This window comes from Puccinia triticina, chromosome 7A (assembly GCF_026914185.1).
Source record: "Puccinia triticina chromosome 7A, complete sequence".
Classification (NCBI taxonomy): Eukaryota; Fungi; Basidiomycota; class Pucciniomycetes; order Pucciniales; family Pucciniaceae; genus Puccinia; species Puccinia triticina.
Window position 1 is genome coordinate 4,776,055 of NC_070564.1, and position 19,937 is coordinate 4,795,991.

The 19,937-nt window shown below is 49.9% G+C and overlaps 2 protein-coding genes across 2 annotated transcripts in view; both read right to left on the reverse strand.

Annotated features, from left to right (window-relative positions):
- The window catches only part of PtA15_7A524 (uncharacterized protein), a gene marked incomplete at both ends in the record, with an annotated part of 34,145 nt that extends 33,266 nt beyond the window's left edge, over nt 1–879 (reverse strand). The window contains 3 exons of the mRNA XM_053171139.1: nt 242–474; nt 567–613; nt 681–879. Of these exons, the coding sequence (XP_053022350.1) occupies nt 242–474; nt 567–613; nt 681–879 (479 nt within the window). The remainder of the gene's footprint in view (nt 1–241; nt 475–566; nt 614–680) is intronic.
- Nucleotides 880–1,005: 126 nt separating this feature from the next.
- PtA15_7A525 (uncharacterized protein) lies at nt 1,006–1,368 on the reverse strand (the record flags this gene model as incomplete). Its single annotated transcript, XM_053171140.1, has 1 exon — nt 1,006–1,368. One exon carries the CDS (start codon nt 1,366–1,368, stop codon nt 1,006–1,008), a length of 363 nt encoding a protein of 120 aa, XP_053022351.1.
- Nucleotides 1,369–19,937: the final 18,569 nt, after the last annotated feature.

Sequence of the window (19,937 nt, forward strand, 5' to 3'; positions counted from 1 at the left end):
AGGTCTTCTGTGGTTACTCGACATTGAATCACATGTCCCCTTTTCGAGACGGCCTCCTCATCAAGACCAGTGGGGTCAATCCAGCGCCAGAGGCAATTTGGATCTGAGCAGCAATGATATCAATCACATTGATTGTATGTTCTACCTGAAGTCGTCGGTTGATTTTGATAAAGTGGTGTTGGCCTTGTTGTTCAACAAGGGATTCACCCAGGTGTGAGCGTTTTGGATGAGCGCGAGTCACTGGAGGAGCCAGGCGCGGACGTCAAGGACGGCGGCATCTGAGTGGTCGTTGTCGAGGAGAAGCAGGGGATCGGGAAGGGCAAGGGGCCAAACGGCTGGGTTGGCCTGGAGTAGACTCTCCGCAGAGCTCTTGGCAAGTTGCTTGAGCGCATAGTGCCCCTCCACCACGCCCCGTAACAGCTCCTCCAGCTGTGGCACCAGCGCCGGTGGTCGTCCCGCGCGAGGACAGCAGGTCTGGCAGGAGGACATGTCAAACGGTGGCCCCCAAAAAAGAGATTGACACATTTTGGAAGATCTTTGACTCCCCCCCGTCCCCTCCATCCGACCACATGCAGGACGCTGTTGCTCCTCCGTCTAGCTTGGCAATCAGGGCCTGCAGACACATGGGCACATGGTTCAAGCTCCATTTACTGTCACCCCAGGACTCCTCCTCCACGGACCCACATTCTTGACCCAGCCGGTGTAGAACATGGGCAGGTGGAAGAGGGCCAGCCAATGTGACTCAACAGTGATGGAGGGCAGGGCAAGGAAGTAGTTGTTGGCCCGTGAGCAGTGGGCTTTGGCTGAGGAGGAGGATGGGCTCATGGGGGCGTCAAAGAGCAGCCTGGAGATTGTGTTGAGCTGGCGGAGGGCGGGCATGCAATGGATTGAGCTGGGCACACAGGCCGCAACGAGGGAGATGATTTATTTGATAATTGATGAGCTCTGTGGGTCTACTTCACCACGGCCTCTTTTTCCATCCCGGCCTGTTAGTTGTCCAAGGGATCAAGCCCGGGCAAACATTCTTCGCGTGCGCAGACGCGCATGGACCAGCGACTTGCGCTGGGAGAGCCTGTTCTTGATTTCCCAGGCACCCACTTGGTCCAAAGTCAGGTTGATGATCCCAACAATCTCAAGAAGGGTTCGGCCTTCCTGTACGACCATGAGCGCATTGAGAAAGCGGCCCACAAGCTCAAACTTGTGCTGGTAGTTCAAGTTGTTGTAGATGTCAAACCAGCTCCGGCAGGGTAAGCTGAACAGAGCGCGAAGGATGAGGAGCGCCTGTTTTTGGATGGCCGGGCTGGAGAAGTACGAATAGAGGCCTGGATTGCATGGAGTCAAAGGTGCATTGAAAATTGTGTGAGACATGTCGGACTCCTCGAGTCAAAAGGACAATGTTTCCATCGCAATATTGGGAGGCGTCAGTACCATGACAAAAGGGCGGAGAAGTTTCGACATCAGTAGATCATACAGCTTACATGTAGTGGGAAATCGCCAGAACAAGTTGTCCTCATCCTCCGAAAACAATTGTGGCAGGGTTTCAGTGGAGTATTCTGGAAAGCAACAGGTTTTCCTGGAGCCTTGAGTTTGACATAAATAGGGGGGAGCAAACTCGTGCTTCCCCCACAGATTGTCGTCCCCAGTTGCAGTTGCGCTTGTTGATGCTTTCTTGTCCTTGATCATCTCCCCTATCTGCAGTTGCAGGTAGCCGGCGGTGTCAAGCCAAAACAAATTTAACCCCCTGTTGCAGTTGCGCATGTTGGAAAATATTTTACCAGCACTTTGCACTTGCAAGTGTCAATTAAACTGTATTTTATCCTTCCCCTGCTGCACCTGCACAGGCCGAAGTACCAAATTTCCAGTCCTGCTTCTTGGCGGGTTCATTACTTTATTTATCTCAAATTTTTGTTTCCAAGTTTCTTCCCCCTGTCTGCCCCTTGCACTTGCAACAGGCCACAGAGGTTGACGCCGGCCCCTTTTTGTCTGCGGTTCGCGGACTGGGGGGTCAGTCCAAGGCATATTTTATGTTGGGGGACTTAAAATTAAATTTTTCACAGCAATGAATCGCCAATGTTCTTGCCTGAAAAATAAGGGATTTGTGGGATTTTCAGAAAGAGGGAGGGGGAACCCATGATCCCAATTTCCACAAAAGTGTGGATTTAATACACTTAGATAGGTGGGGTTTCCAAATGAGATTTGTAGAGGTTTATGAATTGGAAAAAAACAGTCTTTTCCACCGTTCATCAGGATTGGGTGCCCTCCGGGATTTCATCTCTTGTGATGGACAAAATGTACGCTGGGGCTTGCTCCTTTGGGAGAGGTGGTCCTGCCCTGAAAGAAAGGTCAGTTATACGTGCTGCCGCCACCTACTGCCGCGATGGATTTGTGGTTAGCAATACTAACCTCTGCCGAGCTACCCATAGCGAGTAAAAGTTGGGCATTTGAGAACTGCCCAATTCCATGAATCGGGCCTCCTGCATTGCGCCGTTGTAGTAAAAATCCATGTGATTTAGGGCATGATCATCAGCCAGGGCCTTTTCAAGGGGGGTCCTAGGATTGTTGTCTGGTTCCAGTTGTGTATTAATTTTTTGCTTCATTGATGCAATGACACCGTTCAACCATTCCTCCTGGGCAGGGGTGAGATTCTTTGTGATGGCACTGCCTTGTAGCAAAGGGTTTATCTCGGCCATTAACAAGTTTGGTCAAGTGTAAGGTGGGCAATGTGAGAAAGATGCTTGAATGGGCACAGTGCAACCGTGAGGTCTCCTTTATTTGAGATCTGGAACGAAGTGGTGTTTGTACAGGCGAACAGCCACGCTGATTGCCATTGAGTCACCTGCAGCTGAAGAATCTGGAGCAACGCTTCAAGTGAAGCAGGGGCGTTCACACCATGATTTATGCTCCAAAGCAAATCCTGAAGAACCACGTGGAACGCAATAGGTGGAGTGGAGATAGTGGGGTGGGTTACACCGCGCAGAGAGAAACTTGCGGAAGAAGAAATACATTCCAAGATAATGCATGGAGTGTCGGCAGGCACAACATAAAATGATAGACAAACTGAACTTGGACGATTGTTTCACTGGGCGGGGTACACATCTGAAAATTTTGTCCTCGGCGGGGCAAGGCAAAGGTGTTGGAACAAAGACTGGTCATGTGTGTGGACTTTGAGTGTTTGCCAATTTGGACAATTGTCCAAAGCGGCAAGTGTGGAGAAAAGCGTGGATCCGGTAGTTTTGAAGATGATACATTGGCAGGCTGGCTGTTTGTGACTTGGACAATCGTCCAAAGCGGAATGGAATGTTGCAGAGGTCGGAGGACATGCAAAAAGTCACGAGGGATAAACGCATGCCAACTAGTTAATCCAGTGTCACACCCTGAGAATGACAGATTCATCTCAGTTTATGCTACGCAAAAGTTAATTGCTAGAACGTGTGGGTCACTTACTGAATGATGAACTATGGCAACTGAAACCGTTTCAGTATTGATTCCAAAGACTCCTGAAACATTTTTCAACACAGCCACATGTCCAATGATATGCTTGATGCATAACACCATTGTTTTGGGGGTCTTTGGTCTTGCAAGTAATTGGTAATGGAGGCTTTAAAGGTTGCGGTAAGGGTCGATTTGAGGGACCTCCTGATCAACGTCCACAAACAGGGCTACTTGTGCAAATGTGGCGTTAGGAATTTGTTTGGTAGAAAAAAGGGTTTGTATACTTCCGAATAAGTCCTTGCCTCCCAGTGTAAAGTGGATATACAAGTTTCCAGCATGGCCCTTTTCGACGGTGTAGTTCTTCTTCTGTTGATCCTTAAAACTGGGCTGCAGAACCGCCATTGGTTTCAGAATTGTAGAATGGCTTTGATCACTTGCCAGACCTTCACGAATCCATTTGGATGATGAGTATGGGGGGTATGTGTTGAGGTGATCTAGCCATTGGTCATATATCTCTCCCGATATTGGGGTCGCATCAATTGTTCCATTTGACTCCTCGACGGCCTCGTCAATGTTTATATTGGTTAGGCCACCCAGATGCTTCAATGTAGCTCGCTGGATCCATCGCCAAAATAATGTCTTGCTCAATGTCCCCACAGGCAGGTCACAGCAAGTTAATATGTTTCTGTGTTGTATACATTGCATAGTAGAAGTAAAGAACTCACCAGGGTGATTATTGGTTTTAGCTTTCCCAAGGAGGCCGTTCAAGCGCTCTTGCGCCCAAGCCGCGAAGGCAGCCGGCGGCCCAAAGCGTTCAATTACTGTGGGGAAGTGTTGTAGGATGTGGATATTTGGTTTGGAGTTCACTTTTGGCCAGTTTGTGAGCGTGTGCTTCCTATATTGCTGGATTGCCTTGTCAATGGAGCTTACATCTGCAATTGTGATCTTACAATGGTTCAGCTTGTGGATAATTTGAACCAACTGAACCAAGTTGGCTGATAGGATCTTGTGATCAGTGTTTGCATCACACAAGTCCCACAAAGGCATTAACACCAGTGGGTAAAATATTGTGTACAAGATGCCCCACTCGGCTGCTTTGAGGGAGCCTGCACTTGCGGCGCCTAATTGGAGAGGCAGACGGTCCACCCAAGATGGTAAGGAGGTTTGTTCAATAGCTCTCCTAACACAAAGAAGTTCTTTGGGAAGCAGACAAGGCATCAGATCATCTAACTCCCGGTCCGGGACACTGTCCTCCTTGTCGTGGGTTTCCGCTTTGCTGGCCATGCTTTCTCTGTGAGATTGTTTCAATGCTTGACTGGGAGCCTTACGTGGAGTCGCTGTTGCTTCACTTGATTGACTTGTTTTTTGGTTACTTAGGCGCGCTCTGAAGCTGTATTGATGCACTGTAGCCAAGGAGGCTTGTGATCTTTGCAAAGAACTTGCCAGCTGGGGAACCGCCGGAACCGGGTTGTGCTGAGTTGTGGCGGCCAACGCTTCCAGGTTTTGTGTGGTTAATTGGCGCTTTGCAGGATGTTCATCATCTTCGGCAGGGCGTTTCTTTTTTCTGTTTTCTTCTCTCAATTTACATCTCAAACACGGTGCCTTGTGTGCTTGGTTGTTTTTTTGCCAGCTTCTTCAGATCAGCCTTGAGTTTCTTGCCTGTTGCCGCTATGGAACTCCTACCGTGCTAGGCGGTAGGCAGTTAGTGGGAAGGGAGAATTGCGCGTCAGCGCTGCCTTCACGGATGGTCTAAGGATTGGCCGGTGATGTAGGAAAATTAGCAAGAATGGGGGGGGGGATTTATTCTGAGACGACGAGTGATGATACTTGTCGGCGGTGGTGGTGAGGTTTTGTTGAGAATAAGCGCCTGAAGAACTCCTTGAGTGATCACGGCAGCTGTTCTTGATGCGGGGTTTGACGGTTGCGAGCCTCTTGCTCCGAAAACTTCTGATGATCGACAAGGAAGGATAAGATTTCCAGTGACTAAGAATGATCTGAGAAGCTAAAATTATGGTTCAGACGAATTCCGTGCCGTCCCATCGCCTGAGTTCGGACTGAACTCAAACTCCGGGATCCGTGACACTTCTGGAAAGAGTCATCCTGCACCTGCGCCCACCGCTCACACAACCACCACGAGAGATAGAGAAAGAAAACAGACAACACAACAAATCAAACAACCAACCCACCCTCCAAAACCTTCCAACGCGCGCTTGAGAGAAAAAGAGAAAGAAAGAAAAGAAAAGAAGAGAAACCAAGCCAACGAGAGCAAAAACAAACCCACAGAAGATCTGTGTTAGGACCAAGCAAAGGGAACAACAACCACAGTAGAGCCTGAGAGAAGGGAAAAGAAAAGGGAGAAAGAACTGAGGAAGAGAAAATGGGGAAAGGAAGGGAAAAATCCGCGTCAAATCAGAACGCCACATCTCCACCACGCTTGCAGTCTGTCCCTAGACTGCGCGCGCACCATCGCCAAGAGAGTTGAACATCCGCGCCTAGAGATCCGACGGCAGGAAAAAAGAACCAAGGGCCTCCGCCGTGCTCACGAATGTGGCATAAAGTAGGGTTTCGACAACGGTAGAAAATACCCTGGAGGTGCACAATTGGGAGGACTTACTTTTACTCCTCTGTGCCTCCACGGGGAAAAAACCTTTTCACCTGATCCGCGGCGAACCTTTGCTTCAACTCCGTACCATCCAACTCCTCGAGGACATAGGAGCCGCCAGATACCTGCTTCACGACGCGGTAGGGGCCGTTCCACCAATGAGCAAATAACTGCCCCCACTGCGTCTCCAAAGACCGATTGTACGCGAGCACCTGATCGCCGGGCTTGAGAGGCTCCCGGATTCTGGACGCATGCTTCTCCTCCCAGTAGCGCATGGAATCGCCTCGCACATCCATCATCTTTCGGTAAGCGATCCCACGGGTCTCCTCGCTGCGCTCCAGCTGAATGGAGCGTGCCACAAGAAGGTCAGCTGTGGTCTCCACTGCGTCCCAGTCCACGCCGAGGTATGACTCAATTTCCAGATCCAGCGGAAGCACAGCGCGTTGCCCAAACACCAACTCGTAAGGGGAATAGCCGGTGGTCCGCTTGGTCGAGATTCGGTCGGAAAACAGGACCAACGGGAGAAACTTCCGGCAGTTCTTGCCACTCTCTCCCGCTAGCTTGACCAATGCAGCTTTAAGGGGGCCGTGACCGCGCTCAACCATCCCTTGGCCCTCGGGGTAATAAGGGGTCGAAACTCGATGCTGGCCGGGAAGATCGCGCAACATATCCGCCAGCGCGCCGCCAAACTCGGACCCTCCGTCGGTGGAGTACAAGCGCGCCAATCCATAGCGCATCGTCCAATTTTCCTGGAGAAAGGCAGCCACGGCTTCAGCAGTGAGGTTATTTAAGATCTTAGCCTCGACCCATCCTGAAAAATCGTCATGGGCAACGATTAGATACTTGGCTCCGCTGGCTTTGAGATGGACCACATCCATGGATACCCGCCCGAAGATTGTGGATTCGCCCGTCGGGTAGCGCAGCTCTTGGGGCCGCCTGAGGTCTTTCTTCTGACAGGGCTCGCAGCTCCGGCACCAACGCACCACTGCTTGCTTGAGCGAGGGCCACCAGAATCGCTCGGCGACTCGCCGGTAGGTTTCAACCATGCCCCTGTGGCCTAGATCTTCGTGGAGCTTCTGGAGAATAACTTCCTGTTTGGCTGGGATAGTGACAACAATACGAGGCAGCGGGCTGCCTCTCCGCATGAGACGGCCGGCTTGCAAAAAGAATTCTGAGCTCTTGCGCTTTATAGCGCGAAACTCTTGCGCGGTGGAGCCCTCTGGTCGCGTGAGAGTCGCCAAAAAGATCTCTAGCCGCCTCCAGAAACCCTCTTGGTACCCGGAGTATCCAGCGTCGGTGGTGACAGAAAAGGAATGGACTGGTCGAATTGTCGGAGCGTCTTCATCGAACTCAGAAGTAGGCGGATCGGAGTCATCATCTCCTTTCGGACGTCGGGATAGCCCATCGGGCATTGTAAAGGATTTTCCTGGGCGGTGGATGATATCGAATGAAAACAGCTGGATAAAAGCGACCCATCGCGTCATCGGAGCGTTCGGCAGGCTCGGCGCATTTATCATCTGAATGAGGGACTGCGCGTCCACCTGCAGTTCGAAATGCTGGACCCACAAGATAGTCTGCAGCTTCTTAAGGATCCGCGCCACCCCACAAAGCTCCAGTTTTGATTGGGAGTAGCGCGATTCCACGTCCGAAAACAACAGAGATTCATAAAGCGCCGGACGATCCAGACCGTTGGCATCCTCCTGGGTGAGCACCGCGCCTGCCGCATGGAAACTAGAGTCCACGGCCAGCTTGATTTTTCCCGCGCCTGGGCTGTAGTCAATCTTGACCAGTACGATGTCCTTCCCAACGATGAGCTTCAGCGCCTCGAAGGCATCCTCGCAATCAAAATTCCAAACAAAGTCCGCGTCCTTACGCGTCAGACGTCTGAGAGGAAGACAAATCTGCGACAGAGACGGAATAAAAATGCGGACATACACTACCACACCGAGGAAACCGCGAACTTCTGTAGCGTTCATCGGGGTCGGCCATGATAGGATCTTGTTGACCTTGCTCCTCGCCATGCGCCGCCCCTCCTTGCAAACAACGTGCCCCACGATCTCCAGGGCTGGTACACACGCCGCTAATTTTGAGGCGGAAACCGTGAGTCCAGCTTCTTCGATACGGAACAAGATGCGTTCCAGGGTCTCGGCGTATTCCCAGATGAAGCGCCGAATTCCTGGGTGCCAATCCAAGACCTCATCGTTGTAGTCAGAAGAGGGGCCTTTGATCCCGCCATCATCGATGAAGATGCCAGCATGTTCGGGGATTTCGTCCTGAAGAATCCAAACCATCTGGGCCTGATACACCGCGACGGAATTTGTCGCGCCTTGGGGCAGCCGCGTGAGCTGGAACCTTCCCAACGGCGTGTCAAACGTGGTAAGTGGCCGTGAGATGGGATGCAGGGAGCGCTCGTCGTACCCGCCCATAATATCACCGAGGCCGTAGCAAGCGCGCCCAGAAAACGACTCCACGAACTCCTTCGTAGCTGGGGGAACTCCCGCGTCGCGGACCGTGACTTTGTTGAGAGGCTGAAGATCGTGCACGATACGCAGTTTGCCGCTGCTCTTGACCACGCAAAATACCGGGCTACTGTAGCTTGAGGTTGACTGCTCATAAAGCCCGGTACAAACTCTTTCACGAATGAGGCGAATATACTCATCCATTTTCGCCGCGGGGATGGGGATCTTGCGCTTCTGCCAGGGTTCATGTTCTACTACCGGAATGACGTAGGGCAGGCCGTATGAATCCTTCAGCAGGCCCCGCTGAGACTCATCGAACGCTATGGCCAAATTACGCTCTGCTAAGACATTCTTGATGAGATCCAACTCGGCGTCCCTTAGCCAACCCGGAGGCCCAAAGTTGACGACTTTAAGGCTTTCTTCAGTGACTCGGCCCCTTGGAACAAAGGGCCCGGCTAGAGTGGAAGACAGTCCCCGGTACGGATCGCGGGACAACGGTGGGCGCTGCAAAGGCGGATTGAGCCCCTGTGGCATCGGCTGATTGACGGGCTTGACCTTCCGAGCTACAGGCTTGTACTTGGCCGCGAGAGCCAGAAAGCCGCCCTCTCTCCATTCATGCGCAAGAGCCAGCTGAGCGCGATGACCTAGACCGTGCTCAAGCAAACGCCATGTTCGGTGCTCCGCGCCATCCTCAAATGCCGCCTTCTCTGAAAAGGGAAAACCAAACGCGGGTTCTTGGCTCACAAGTGTGGCTGAAGTAGGGTTTTGACGACGTGTAGTGGAGCCCTTGGAGGTGCAACTTTGGGAGGAACTTACTTTTAGTTCTCCCAGCCTCCGCAACAATCCAAAAAATACCCTGCCTCCCTCACATTCCAAACTAAATGGGGGTAGTTTATCCTCGTTGCGGAGCTGGGCGTCCGACCTTTCCGTGCCACCTAGAGAAGCCAAGAAACCAGAACGTAGGGTGCGGCTCACAGCGGTGGCATGTAATGCTTTCGACAAGGGGAGCGTACCAAACCCGGAGGTGCAACTATGGGAGGAACTTACTTTTAGTTCTCCCGACCTCCGCGAAATACCAGACTCCTCCGCAATCGCCCGGGCCTGTGAACCCATGGGAAACTCCTCAAACTCGCCAGGTGCCTCTTCTCGCTTCGTCTGAACATCCTGAAACGTCTTCTTACTCGGGACTGGCTTGCGGCGCTGAGGGGCTAGTTTATTCTCATCGCGGAGACGCTCCGGATGGGATGATGGTCCAACTGAAGCTGAGAAAAGGATCGGAGAAAAGGGGCGGCTCACGAGAGTGGCTGAAGTAGGGTTTTTCGAAATTTTGGTGGCATCCAGCCCGGAGGTGCAACTTTGGGAGGAACTTACTTTTAGTTCTCCATGCCTCCGCGGGGTACCAAACTCCACCTCACTCGCCTTGGCCTCTAACTCCAAGGAATCCTGCCAACAACCTTGATGAAAATCCTGAAACGACCCTAACTTGAAATGAAACGAGGAATGTTTTTGCGGTTTTGCGTTTTCTTGATGTTTTTCGGGTTTGATGATTTTGTCAAGAGATGAAACCAAAAAATGATGAGAGGGAAACAAGGAATAGAAACGTTGAGACTCTGGAGGTTGAGCTGATCCCGCGGCCGGACTGCGAGTCTGAATATTAAATCCGCCGCTCTGAGGATCAGCCCTTTTCATAAAAAATGTCGGCCCTCCACCGGGTCATTGCGTGCCTTGCCGCCGCGGTTGAGTAGCATCTTTCGTCCATTACCAGGAAAGTCACGTTCCCAGAGGCCAGCGTCGATAGAGCACAACAAGATTTCAATCCTCCGTCCATTCGAGTCTGGGAGGAGCAGCCTCTCGCCGAACTGACCACTGAAATTGAGAGACGCGTTGAAGTCCATGAGGAAAGGCCTACCAAGGATGATTGGCCCATCCATCCGCGTGATCCAAAAATGGCACGTCCCAACGATAGTCTTCCCGATCTTGATGAGGACGTCTTCAGCCACGCCAACCAGCTCACAGGCCTGATTACCGATCCCGTAGACGGCCGAGCTGAAATTCACTCTTGGACTGAGGTTAAGTCGAGTAGCCTGAGCGTCGGAGATCAGGTTCAGCTGTGAACCGGAATACACCAAAGGCGCGGCGTTTCCGCTGTCGTCGCCCAGAACACACGGGAGATGCCCCAATGGGCACGAGTAAAGCCGTCTCTCACCCTCCGGGCCTGAATCCTCCACGAGAGTCCCAGACGCCACTTTAAACTCGCCGGCGCCTACCTCCACCCTCCTCCGCGACACCCACTTCTTCATGCCGTCCGCAATGCCTGTGGAAACCGAGCACAGCTCCGCGACCGTCACCTCGACCGGTAGATCAGAAATCCTCTTGAGTATTCTGTTCACCGCGTCTGGGTGATCTTTTGAAATTCCCCTCTCAAAACGAACCTTAGGTTGCACGGCCTCAGGTTTGCCGGCTTGGTCCGCGGCTGCTGGCTCCGTAGCCGATGCGTCCGGGGACGAACCCGCCGGTGAACGCTCGAATAACTCTGGCTCTGCCTCCATATCTTCTGTGTCCGAGCCCGACGTCGGCGCTGGGACTTTTCTCGCCGGCCTCTTAGCAGCCGAAGCGGGAACCGATGGCGCCTTATACGGCTTGGGCACTTCATGTCTCTTGCGTGCTGGATCTGACTGGTAGAGCCCCGAAAAAGCCTGCGACGACACGGAAGGTGGCGCCCAAGGATCCAGAGAACCACAAGAAGTCCTAAGCTCGGTTGCGGCCACGCTTGTCTTGGGAAGGTATGACGCTACGATGTGACGAATTGGTCGGGACGGATCGCGGTTGATCAACGCTCCGTTCGGCAGGAAGAAGTCGTTGCCCCTCTGCTTGACAAGCTTCTCTTCCTTATCCTTCTTGAGCTCCAGGCAGCGGGCGGTCCCGTGCCCTTCACGGTGACAGTACCAGCAAACTAGAGGGCCCCGTGATCCTGATGGGGGTGCAGCGGCCGACGGCGTCGCCAACAGCTCCTGCTTTAAGCGCTGCTCAAAAGACTGGAGCATCCGAGAGATCTCGTCCACAGTCGCTGGCTGCTTGGACTGCGTTGTGGCTTCTTTTGGCCGACGATCTGCCTCCATCTTCTTCATGATGTCGTTGGACTCCTTGAACGTCGAGGCTCCTGGCTGCGGGGCCTGTGGTCTGACCTGCTCAGAGGTGAAAGCCACTTCTTCCTCCATCTCCGAGGTCGCTGTGACACGAAGTTCCTTCAAGGCCGGAAGCAAATATTGCCCGTCTAGAGTCTTGACCATCTTCTTTTCTTTGATCAGATACGACTTGATATGCTGTTGGAAGACGGCCGCAAACGAGAAGAAGAAATAATCCACCGCGAGATCCTCCGAGGAGAGATGTTGATACCGGATCAGATACGACAAAATCACGTCGAACGTTGACTTAAAGAGACGGTAATCCTCCAGAGTCGAGACGCCGCCCTTGACAATCCAAGTGTCTTTGAGGGCTTGAAGGTCCGCCACGGTGTAGCGAACTACGTCGACCTGACCCCAACGCTTGATCATCTGCTCCTTCAGCGCGGTCCACGACTTGCTCGTGTATCCGCCCATGTCCCACACCGCGTCCTTGAGGTCTTCGCTGCCCATGAAAGAGGTGACCTGCAGGACCATGTCCTCTTGGGAGGCGCCGTCCAAGTCGGCCGCCAATTCATATTCGCGGATGAAAGCCTCAATGCGCGTGCCCGTAAACTTCAAGGATTGGTCTTGCGGCTTGATCTTCACCCTTCTGATGCCGGGCTGTACCGCTGCTGCGTCGGCCATCTCGAGTCGCTAGAATTCCCTGGAATTGACGGAAATGGATGAAAACGGTCCCGCGGGGCGGCTCACAGCGTGGCAGGTAATGCTTCGACGGTGTGTAGATAGACCCAGGAGGTGCACAACTGGAGGGGACTTACTTCTATACCCTTGTGCCCCGCTGGTAACACAAAAACAATGAAACAAGAAATGAAAATCGCCAGTAGAAACAGCCTAAGACCGCCAACCATCTTGAAATCCGTAAAAGACGAGACTGTAAATCTTGAGGTCGCTGGTTCGATCCCGGCTCGGGGGACCAAATATGGAACTCCGACCGTGCTAGGCGGTAGGCAGTTAGTGGGAAGGGAGAATTGCGCGTCAGCGCTGCCTTCACGGATGGTCTAAGGATTGGCCGGTGATGTAGGAAAATTAGCAAGAATGGGGGGGGGGATTTATTCTGAGACGACGAGTGATGATACTTGTCGGCGGTGGTGGTGAGGTTTTGTTGAGAATAAGCGCCTGAAGAACTCCTTGAGTGATCACGGCAGCTGTTCTTGATGCGGGGTTTGACGGTTGCGAGCCTCTTGCTCCGAAAACTTCTGATGATCGACAAGGAAGGATAAGATTTCCAGTGACTAAGAATGATCTGAGAAGCTAAAATTATGGTTCAGACGAATTCCGTGCCGTCCCATCGCCTGAGTTCGGACTGAACTCAAACTCCGGGATCCGTGACACTTCTGGAAAGAGTCATCCTGGCCCACCGCGCACACAACCACCACGAGAGATAGAGAAAGAAAACAGACAACACAACAAATCAAACAACCAACCCACCCCTCCAAAACCTTCCAACGCGCGCTTGAGAGAAAAAGAGAAAGAAAGAAAAGAAACCAAGCCAACGAGAGCAAAAACAAACCCACAGAAGATCTGTGTTAGGACCAAGAAAAGGGAACAACAACCACAGTAGAGCCTGAGAGAAGGGAAAAGAAAAGGGAGAAAGAACTGAGGAAGAGAAACTGGGGAAAGGAAGGGAAAAATCCGCGCCAAATCAGAACACCACACCGCTAATCCAAAATACAAGAGAGAATGGTCCTTGAGCACACCCAGCATGAGGGCAGGCATAACATCAATACTTGAGTATTCCAAAGGCTTCCAATACGGTAATTTGTTAAGCGGGCTGTAGCGCACACCGTGTTCTTTGACTATGGCCGCCTTGCGCGCATGATCGGGGCTTTTGAGCCATTTTCTTGCCCATTCAATGTAGTCTTCATGCTTTTGCGGAGGAAATTGCAGCGGATCTATGATGTTAATCTTTGAGCGAGGGAGCTTACACAAAGAACAAAATAAGGTTGCTGAATGAGAAGCAAATCCGGCTACTTTTCGCAGTCATGGGAGATCAGCGATCAATGGGAGCATAATTGCGCGAATAGTTCGTCCCGTCGGAAAGCGTGTGGTTTCTTGAAAGTGAACCCCGTTTGCAAATTCCAAGAAATCGTCCACTAGCGGTTGGAGGACATTGAATATGTAATCTGCTGGAGGCTGGCCCGGAGCAATCCCAAACAGAAAGATATTCTGCTCTAGATAGCGTTCAGCCGGAGGTAAGTTGAGACAAACTAGAGTTATAGCGCCTGCCTCCAACGACTTCCCACCTATCTTATTGCCGTGAGGATTGAACCAGTCGACGTAAAGACTGAACACAAGGTTGCCGGATGTGCTTGTGTAAGGTTCAGAATCTGTGCTGGGGAATTTGAGAGTGTTCCATACACTACCGTCCCATAGATCCCTCATAACTCCATCTTGCCGTTTATAACGCAAAGGAGCATCAACCAGGTCCTCAAACTCGGGACAGAGAAGCTTCCTCTTCAGCCAATCTTTGAGCTTCTGGTAGCAGAAACCCTTAATTGGTCGCCAAGCCGGTTTCCCAGACGCTGTGAACTCCTTGAAAACCGGCTTGTTGCACTTCCGGATTGGTTCATTTGACTTTGAGAGGCTCCTGCCGGTTGTGAAGAATCGAGCAGTACAATGAGTTGTCATGTTAGTATGTACTGTTTGTTTGGCCCAAGTTTCGGAATCTGCAATTCCTTTGTAGAGCGTCCAACATTTTGGGCAAGCGGCCCGCTCTTGAAAACTAAAATCTAACCCAAGACGCCGTGTTACCGTACTCATTGAGGATGGTATGTCCTTCAGCATGATAGACGTTTGAAAACCAAATCTCTTGCCCAGCCGTGTTAACTTCTCCTGGGCATGGCCTTGTTGATTTTGGGATCTGGTTGCAGGAATTTCGCAGGGTTCTTGATTGGCACTAGGTCTAGGTCAAAGTAAGATATTCAGTTGAGAGATCCGTTGGTGTTTTTGAAAACACACGTCTGACAACGGAACACCTATTCGTTCCATGCCATTTGCGTCCCGGTAAACTTTTTTTCCGCACCCAGATTCCTGGCATCTGCATATTTGCATTGCCTAAGATGCAATCATTCAGCGTTATTTTCAACTAGGTGGAGGGTGTAGAGGTACATACTCACGCAATGGGTTGTTGTGGCCTTATTGATGTCGTTGGTTCAATTTAACTTTGGCGGATGTTTGTTCCAAGTTTGTACCGGTAATGAGGCGCCAGGTTTCACAGTTTGGGGTGGTCCGCACACGGTTTGGTTTACAAGATATTTCTATGTAGAAGCTGAGTCCCTGAATTCAACCCGATCCCCCAACCAGTCCTTCCGGGGGATTGGGTTGAATTCAGTGTATCCACAGAAGGATTGAAACAAGGTAGATCGCCAACAACACCAAACAAAGCCAACATCCTCTACACGACATGGACTTGAATCCTGGGGAAGAGGCTTCTGATACCAATTGGGTATTAGAGATTCTACCCGCAGTGGGCTTACCACCACATTGTCATGTAAGTTGCTGGGGAACAGTGCTTTGGATACCAGACTAACACTTTGTTACCTCTCCCATATTTCAGAATACCTGGCCTGATCAACAAACCCTTCCAGGAGATGGTCAGGGCAGTGTAGCCACCATACATTACAACAGAACTGTACTTGCAATAAATACCCCGTACGGCTTGGATGGGCCTAGTACGTTCTGCCGCCGTACCATCTGGTGGACCGAGCGCTTGTGCGTTGAACTGATCAAGTTCTTTGGCGCATGGTTTTCACGACACAAGGAGCTAGTAGAAAAATCATCCGCATTCCTTGTCAAGGCAACCTACTTTGCCAACTTCCAGGATGTCTTGCAAGCATACCCGGGACTCAATGGGTACGTTAAAATCATCAAGATGAAGGCTCAATACACTCATCTCTGTAAAGTGTGGAAGGTAAGTCGCTGCTCCCCATTGATCATTTGCGTAATCCAGACCCATCTCCTAATCAGATTGATGATGTGCCAGACCATTACAGACCAAATGAAAGTATCCCCCAGAGATCCAATGCCTGTTGACTTCTTGGATTGCGTTTCCAGAGGTGGAATGAGCCCCCAAGTATGTAGTCCATTACCTTAGCAACGTGTGTTGTTACACTTACTTTGAACTCCATACTTTTGTGCAAGTTTATGTTTTGCTCAAGGATGCCATTGAAGAACATTGACACATTGAAACGCCCTCAATAATTCCAGATTCCCCCAAGGACAAAATTTCGAAGTCAACTGCTGCATGTGCATCATTCTTGGTTGGTGGAATTCAGGCTGAATCATCAGCTTCCCAGTAGTATCCAGTGGAGTGTTTCTTGCGTTGCTTTCCCTGTGTCTGATCTACATTGAGTATATCTTAGCCAATCACCAGATGTGCAAGTCTAAACATGGCTCCCCCGAGATGATATGCTTGTTTCCTTAGGATTTACCCACATACGTTTCTGCCATCTATGTGGAATTAATTTGGGGGACATATTTCTCATCAATCCCTTTCATAATGTCATGTGATTTAAATCTCCTGCTCCAAGCAGAATGAACGGTCCATTGAGATGTCCATCGCGGTATCTCAAGCAAGCAATATTCAACCCAACCCCAGGCTTTACATGGATTGAGTGCTGTTGAGCCCCCTTGGATCAATTTAGACAATCGTCCAAATTGATTTGAGCTGTTGGGAGAGCCAAGGCCTCACCGCCCAAAACAATTCTCAAGCCATATAAACAAACTATTCTGACCATCCCTGCATTTTATCACACTCCAGCTGGACAACTTGGATGATTGTCCAAGTGCACATGAAGAGCGTCTTCCAAAAATATGCAGGCCTTTCGCCCCTAAATGGGCAGGTTTCATTTGGGAGGCGCCAAACAATCAAAGGGGATTTTACTTCAATGGCAAACTAGCTTCCCCAAAACACCTTTTCAGGCCATTGCCGTCCACGGTCACCCAACCAAAACAAATCAAGTCTTTCTACTCATCCTTCCCCGCTCATTTTAGTGTCTCATTATCACTCCAACATTTCCTATCTACCAAGATGAACACCAACCCTCCCAGGCTCCAGAATGGCTTGATGCCTACAACCTCCACCAACCTTCATTCACAACTCTGCGCAAGTGGCATTCCATCTGGCAATTCGGCATTTGCACGGTCTATCCACGACTTCACTAGGATTGTGCTTGGGATCAAAGCTGCCAAGAGTGACCTTCCTCCTGCGCCCCCCCAATCACAAGTTTACGCTTTCAAGCCTCCCTCAAAGGATGCATCTGCTGCCAGTCTTATCCTTGCCCGCTTCCGCTGTGGTGATCCATTCCAAACCATAAGTAGTACTTTATTGCTTTCCTTTACATATATTCATCATTACATTGAAAATTTCCCCATACCCCTTCACAAATACCTCATTATTATTAAATATTCAGATTCTACATCAAATTTCACCTATGGTCACTCACACATAGTATACCCTTATCTTCAATGGTTCAGTAGTTATAGAGGATATAAGACTTACAGATAACCTACAGTCTTCATTAGTTACAATACTCATTTCATTAGTAACCTACTTGAATGATTACAGTACATTCCTTTTACATATTTATTCTCACATACTAAACCTTTTCCATACATTTCTCATTATGTACTATACCTATTGTACACATTACATCATTGGATCTGTGCTTACCTCTTTCAGTAGTGCTCATCATTACATACTGTTACTATGTTCTCATCACTCTTCCCCATTAGTAAATTCTTTTATTCCCATAACCAGCATTCCCCTTTCAGCATTGCTCATCATTACATACTGTTACTATTTTCACATCACTCTTCCCCATTTTTACATTCCTTTATTCTCATAGCCAGAATGCCTCCACTGCCTGTGCTCATCCCTCCTTACTATAAGAACTGTCTTTCCCTCATCACTTGTACCTTATGCAGAATTTATGGAAATTATTAGATACAGAAATTGTAGTGCCCAATCTCATCAACCCATTGCCAGTGAATCATTGCCATTGCTTTCCCCCCTTCAACCATTGCCCCAACCCTCTCATCCTCAGTAGTCAGTAGTCAGCTCATAGTACTAGCTCCTAAGATCAAGTAGAAATCAGCCACGCCTTTTCTTCTTTTTCTTAGTGTTACTCTCATCCCCTCAGCATTAGTCAGGAAGGCAGCCTCATCAGCACCCTTGCATAGCTTACATTAGTACTAGTGTTGCTATCCATTTCCCTTCCAAGCTCTATTCTCCCCTTTGAGTAGTTCCACAAGTGGTGTCCCAACAGTGGCCTTTCTTTACCTCAGATATCTTCAGCTCTAGTAACACTCTTACCATCAGCTACATACTACTTCACCTACACTCCTCATACTCCTCCTTTTATAAACCAACTCTCTGCTTTTAGAATCAACTTCAACCAACAGTAACACTATCAGCACCTCCATTATCAACCTTCAACACCCTTCAGATTCAGATTCAACTTACCTGCTTCATGTCAGAATTTCAGCTTGGAAAGCGCGCGCGCGTTGTTCTGTCGCAGCAAGCGCTGCGGACCCCTTGTATCTCAGACGGACCCGCACCCACTGAACCTTTCCTCATCTCGTCCGGAACCACCAGCATCCGATACACACCAGCGAATGATTCCAATTCCCTAAATCAGTCTCAATCGTCGTTGCTGCAAGGTCACCTGTATCTTGGATAAAGAGTGGTGGTAACTCTTCTTCTCTCTTTCCTGTTGTGTCCTGTCTTCTCTTGTACTGAATTTTTGCTCTCAGTCTCTTGTCCTTGTTGTTTGTTTGTTTTGTTTTTCCTTGTTCCTTGTCTTGTGCTTACCACGCGGTCCTTTAGGTATTCTTCATTTCAGTTCCTTTATATTCTTGTTCTATTCTTGTTCTTCATCTCACTAAAATTCAACCTTTAGTTTTGCCTCATAATCTCTTACTTTAACCATGTCTGCCCAAGGATCTCCCAACACCAATGTTGCCCCCAGTCTTTACCCTCCAGTGGATCCTTCCAGTAATGCTGCAGTTCAGGAATCCACCACTTCCAATGCTGGTCAGACTCAGGTTCCTCCCACTGGTCCAGGTCACCAACCTTCTTCTACTGGTCCAGGTCCTCAGGCTCCTTCCAATGCTCCAGATCCACAGGGTTCTTCTATTCCACAGGCCAACTCCAGTTCTTGCAGACCTCCTCCTACACTGCCAGCATAATTGGCTGGGTTGAGGTTATCCCAGTTTAACTGGGATGCACTCAACCAATTTAAACTTGGGTGATCTCAACTGATGGAATATAAATCCAAGGTACCCCCCTTGGGTTTATATTACATTGGTTGAGATCAACCAAGTTTAAATTGGTTGAGTGCATCCCAGTTAAACTGGGATGACTTCAACCCAGCCAAATATGCTGGCAGTGCTAGACCTCAGACTTCCAGTGCTCCTAGATTCACAGGATACAGGGATACCAATCAGCCATCAGATGATTCAGAGGATTTAAATGTTCCACCACCCCGCTTTCCCAGATTCCAGCGCCAAAGGGACCATTCAACTCACTCTACTAGGTCCAACATTCACTTCTTGAACAGAGAACCAGCCATGCCAAGGTACCAGGATCCAGTCAGCAAGTCAAGATTAAACCCATGGACAAGGAGCTCTTCTTTGATGGAACCAACATGCCTGTGGAGAAGTTTATTAGAAGGTATGAAAGTTCTGGGAGAGATGATGGTGCTAACTCTAAGGAACTTGCTGGACAAATCATTGCTTTTATCAAAGGATTGGACCTAAAAGATGAAGTGGAAGACATGTCAGGCCATGAAAACTTGGATTGGGAAACCTTGAAGAAGCAGCTACTCACCAGGTTTGGAACTTCTCAGCCTTTGGTCAGATACACCAGGGAGGATCTCAGGAAACTAGTCTACAAATCTGCTCAGGATGGAGGAATCAGCACCTTGGAAACCTTCAACACATTCAGAAACAAGTTTGAAACCATCACTCACTATTTGGTAAGAATGGGGTACAGTACCAGCTTGGAGGAATTCAGACATCTTCTTTTGGAAACTCTCCACAAGGATTTGGACCAAAGGGTTACTAGGAGCCTGATGAAGGATAATCAAATGCTAGCCTCAAAAGATGGAGGTGATATCTTGCCAGACACTGAAACCCTTCTTACCTACATTCACCAGGAGGTTTACTCAAGATCAGTGGTCAATAGAAGGACTGAATGGAGGGCAGAAGAGAAATTCACTTTGGACAACTCACATAGGATCTCCAAACCCACACCTGCTA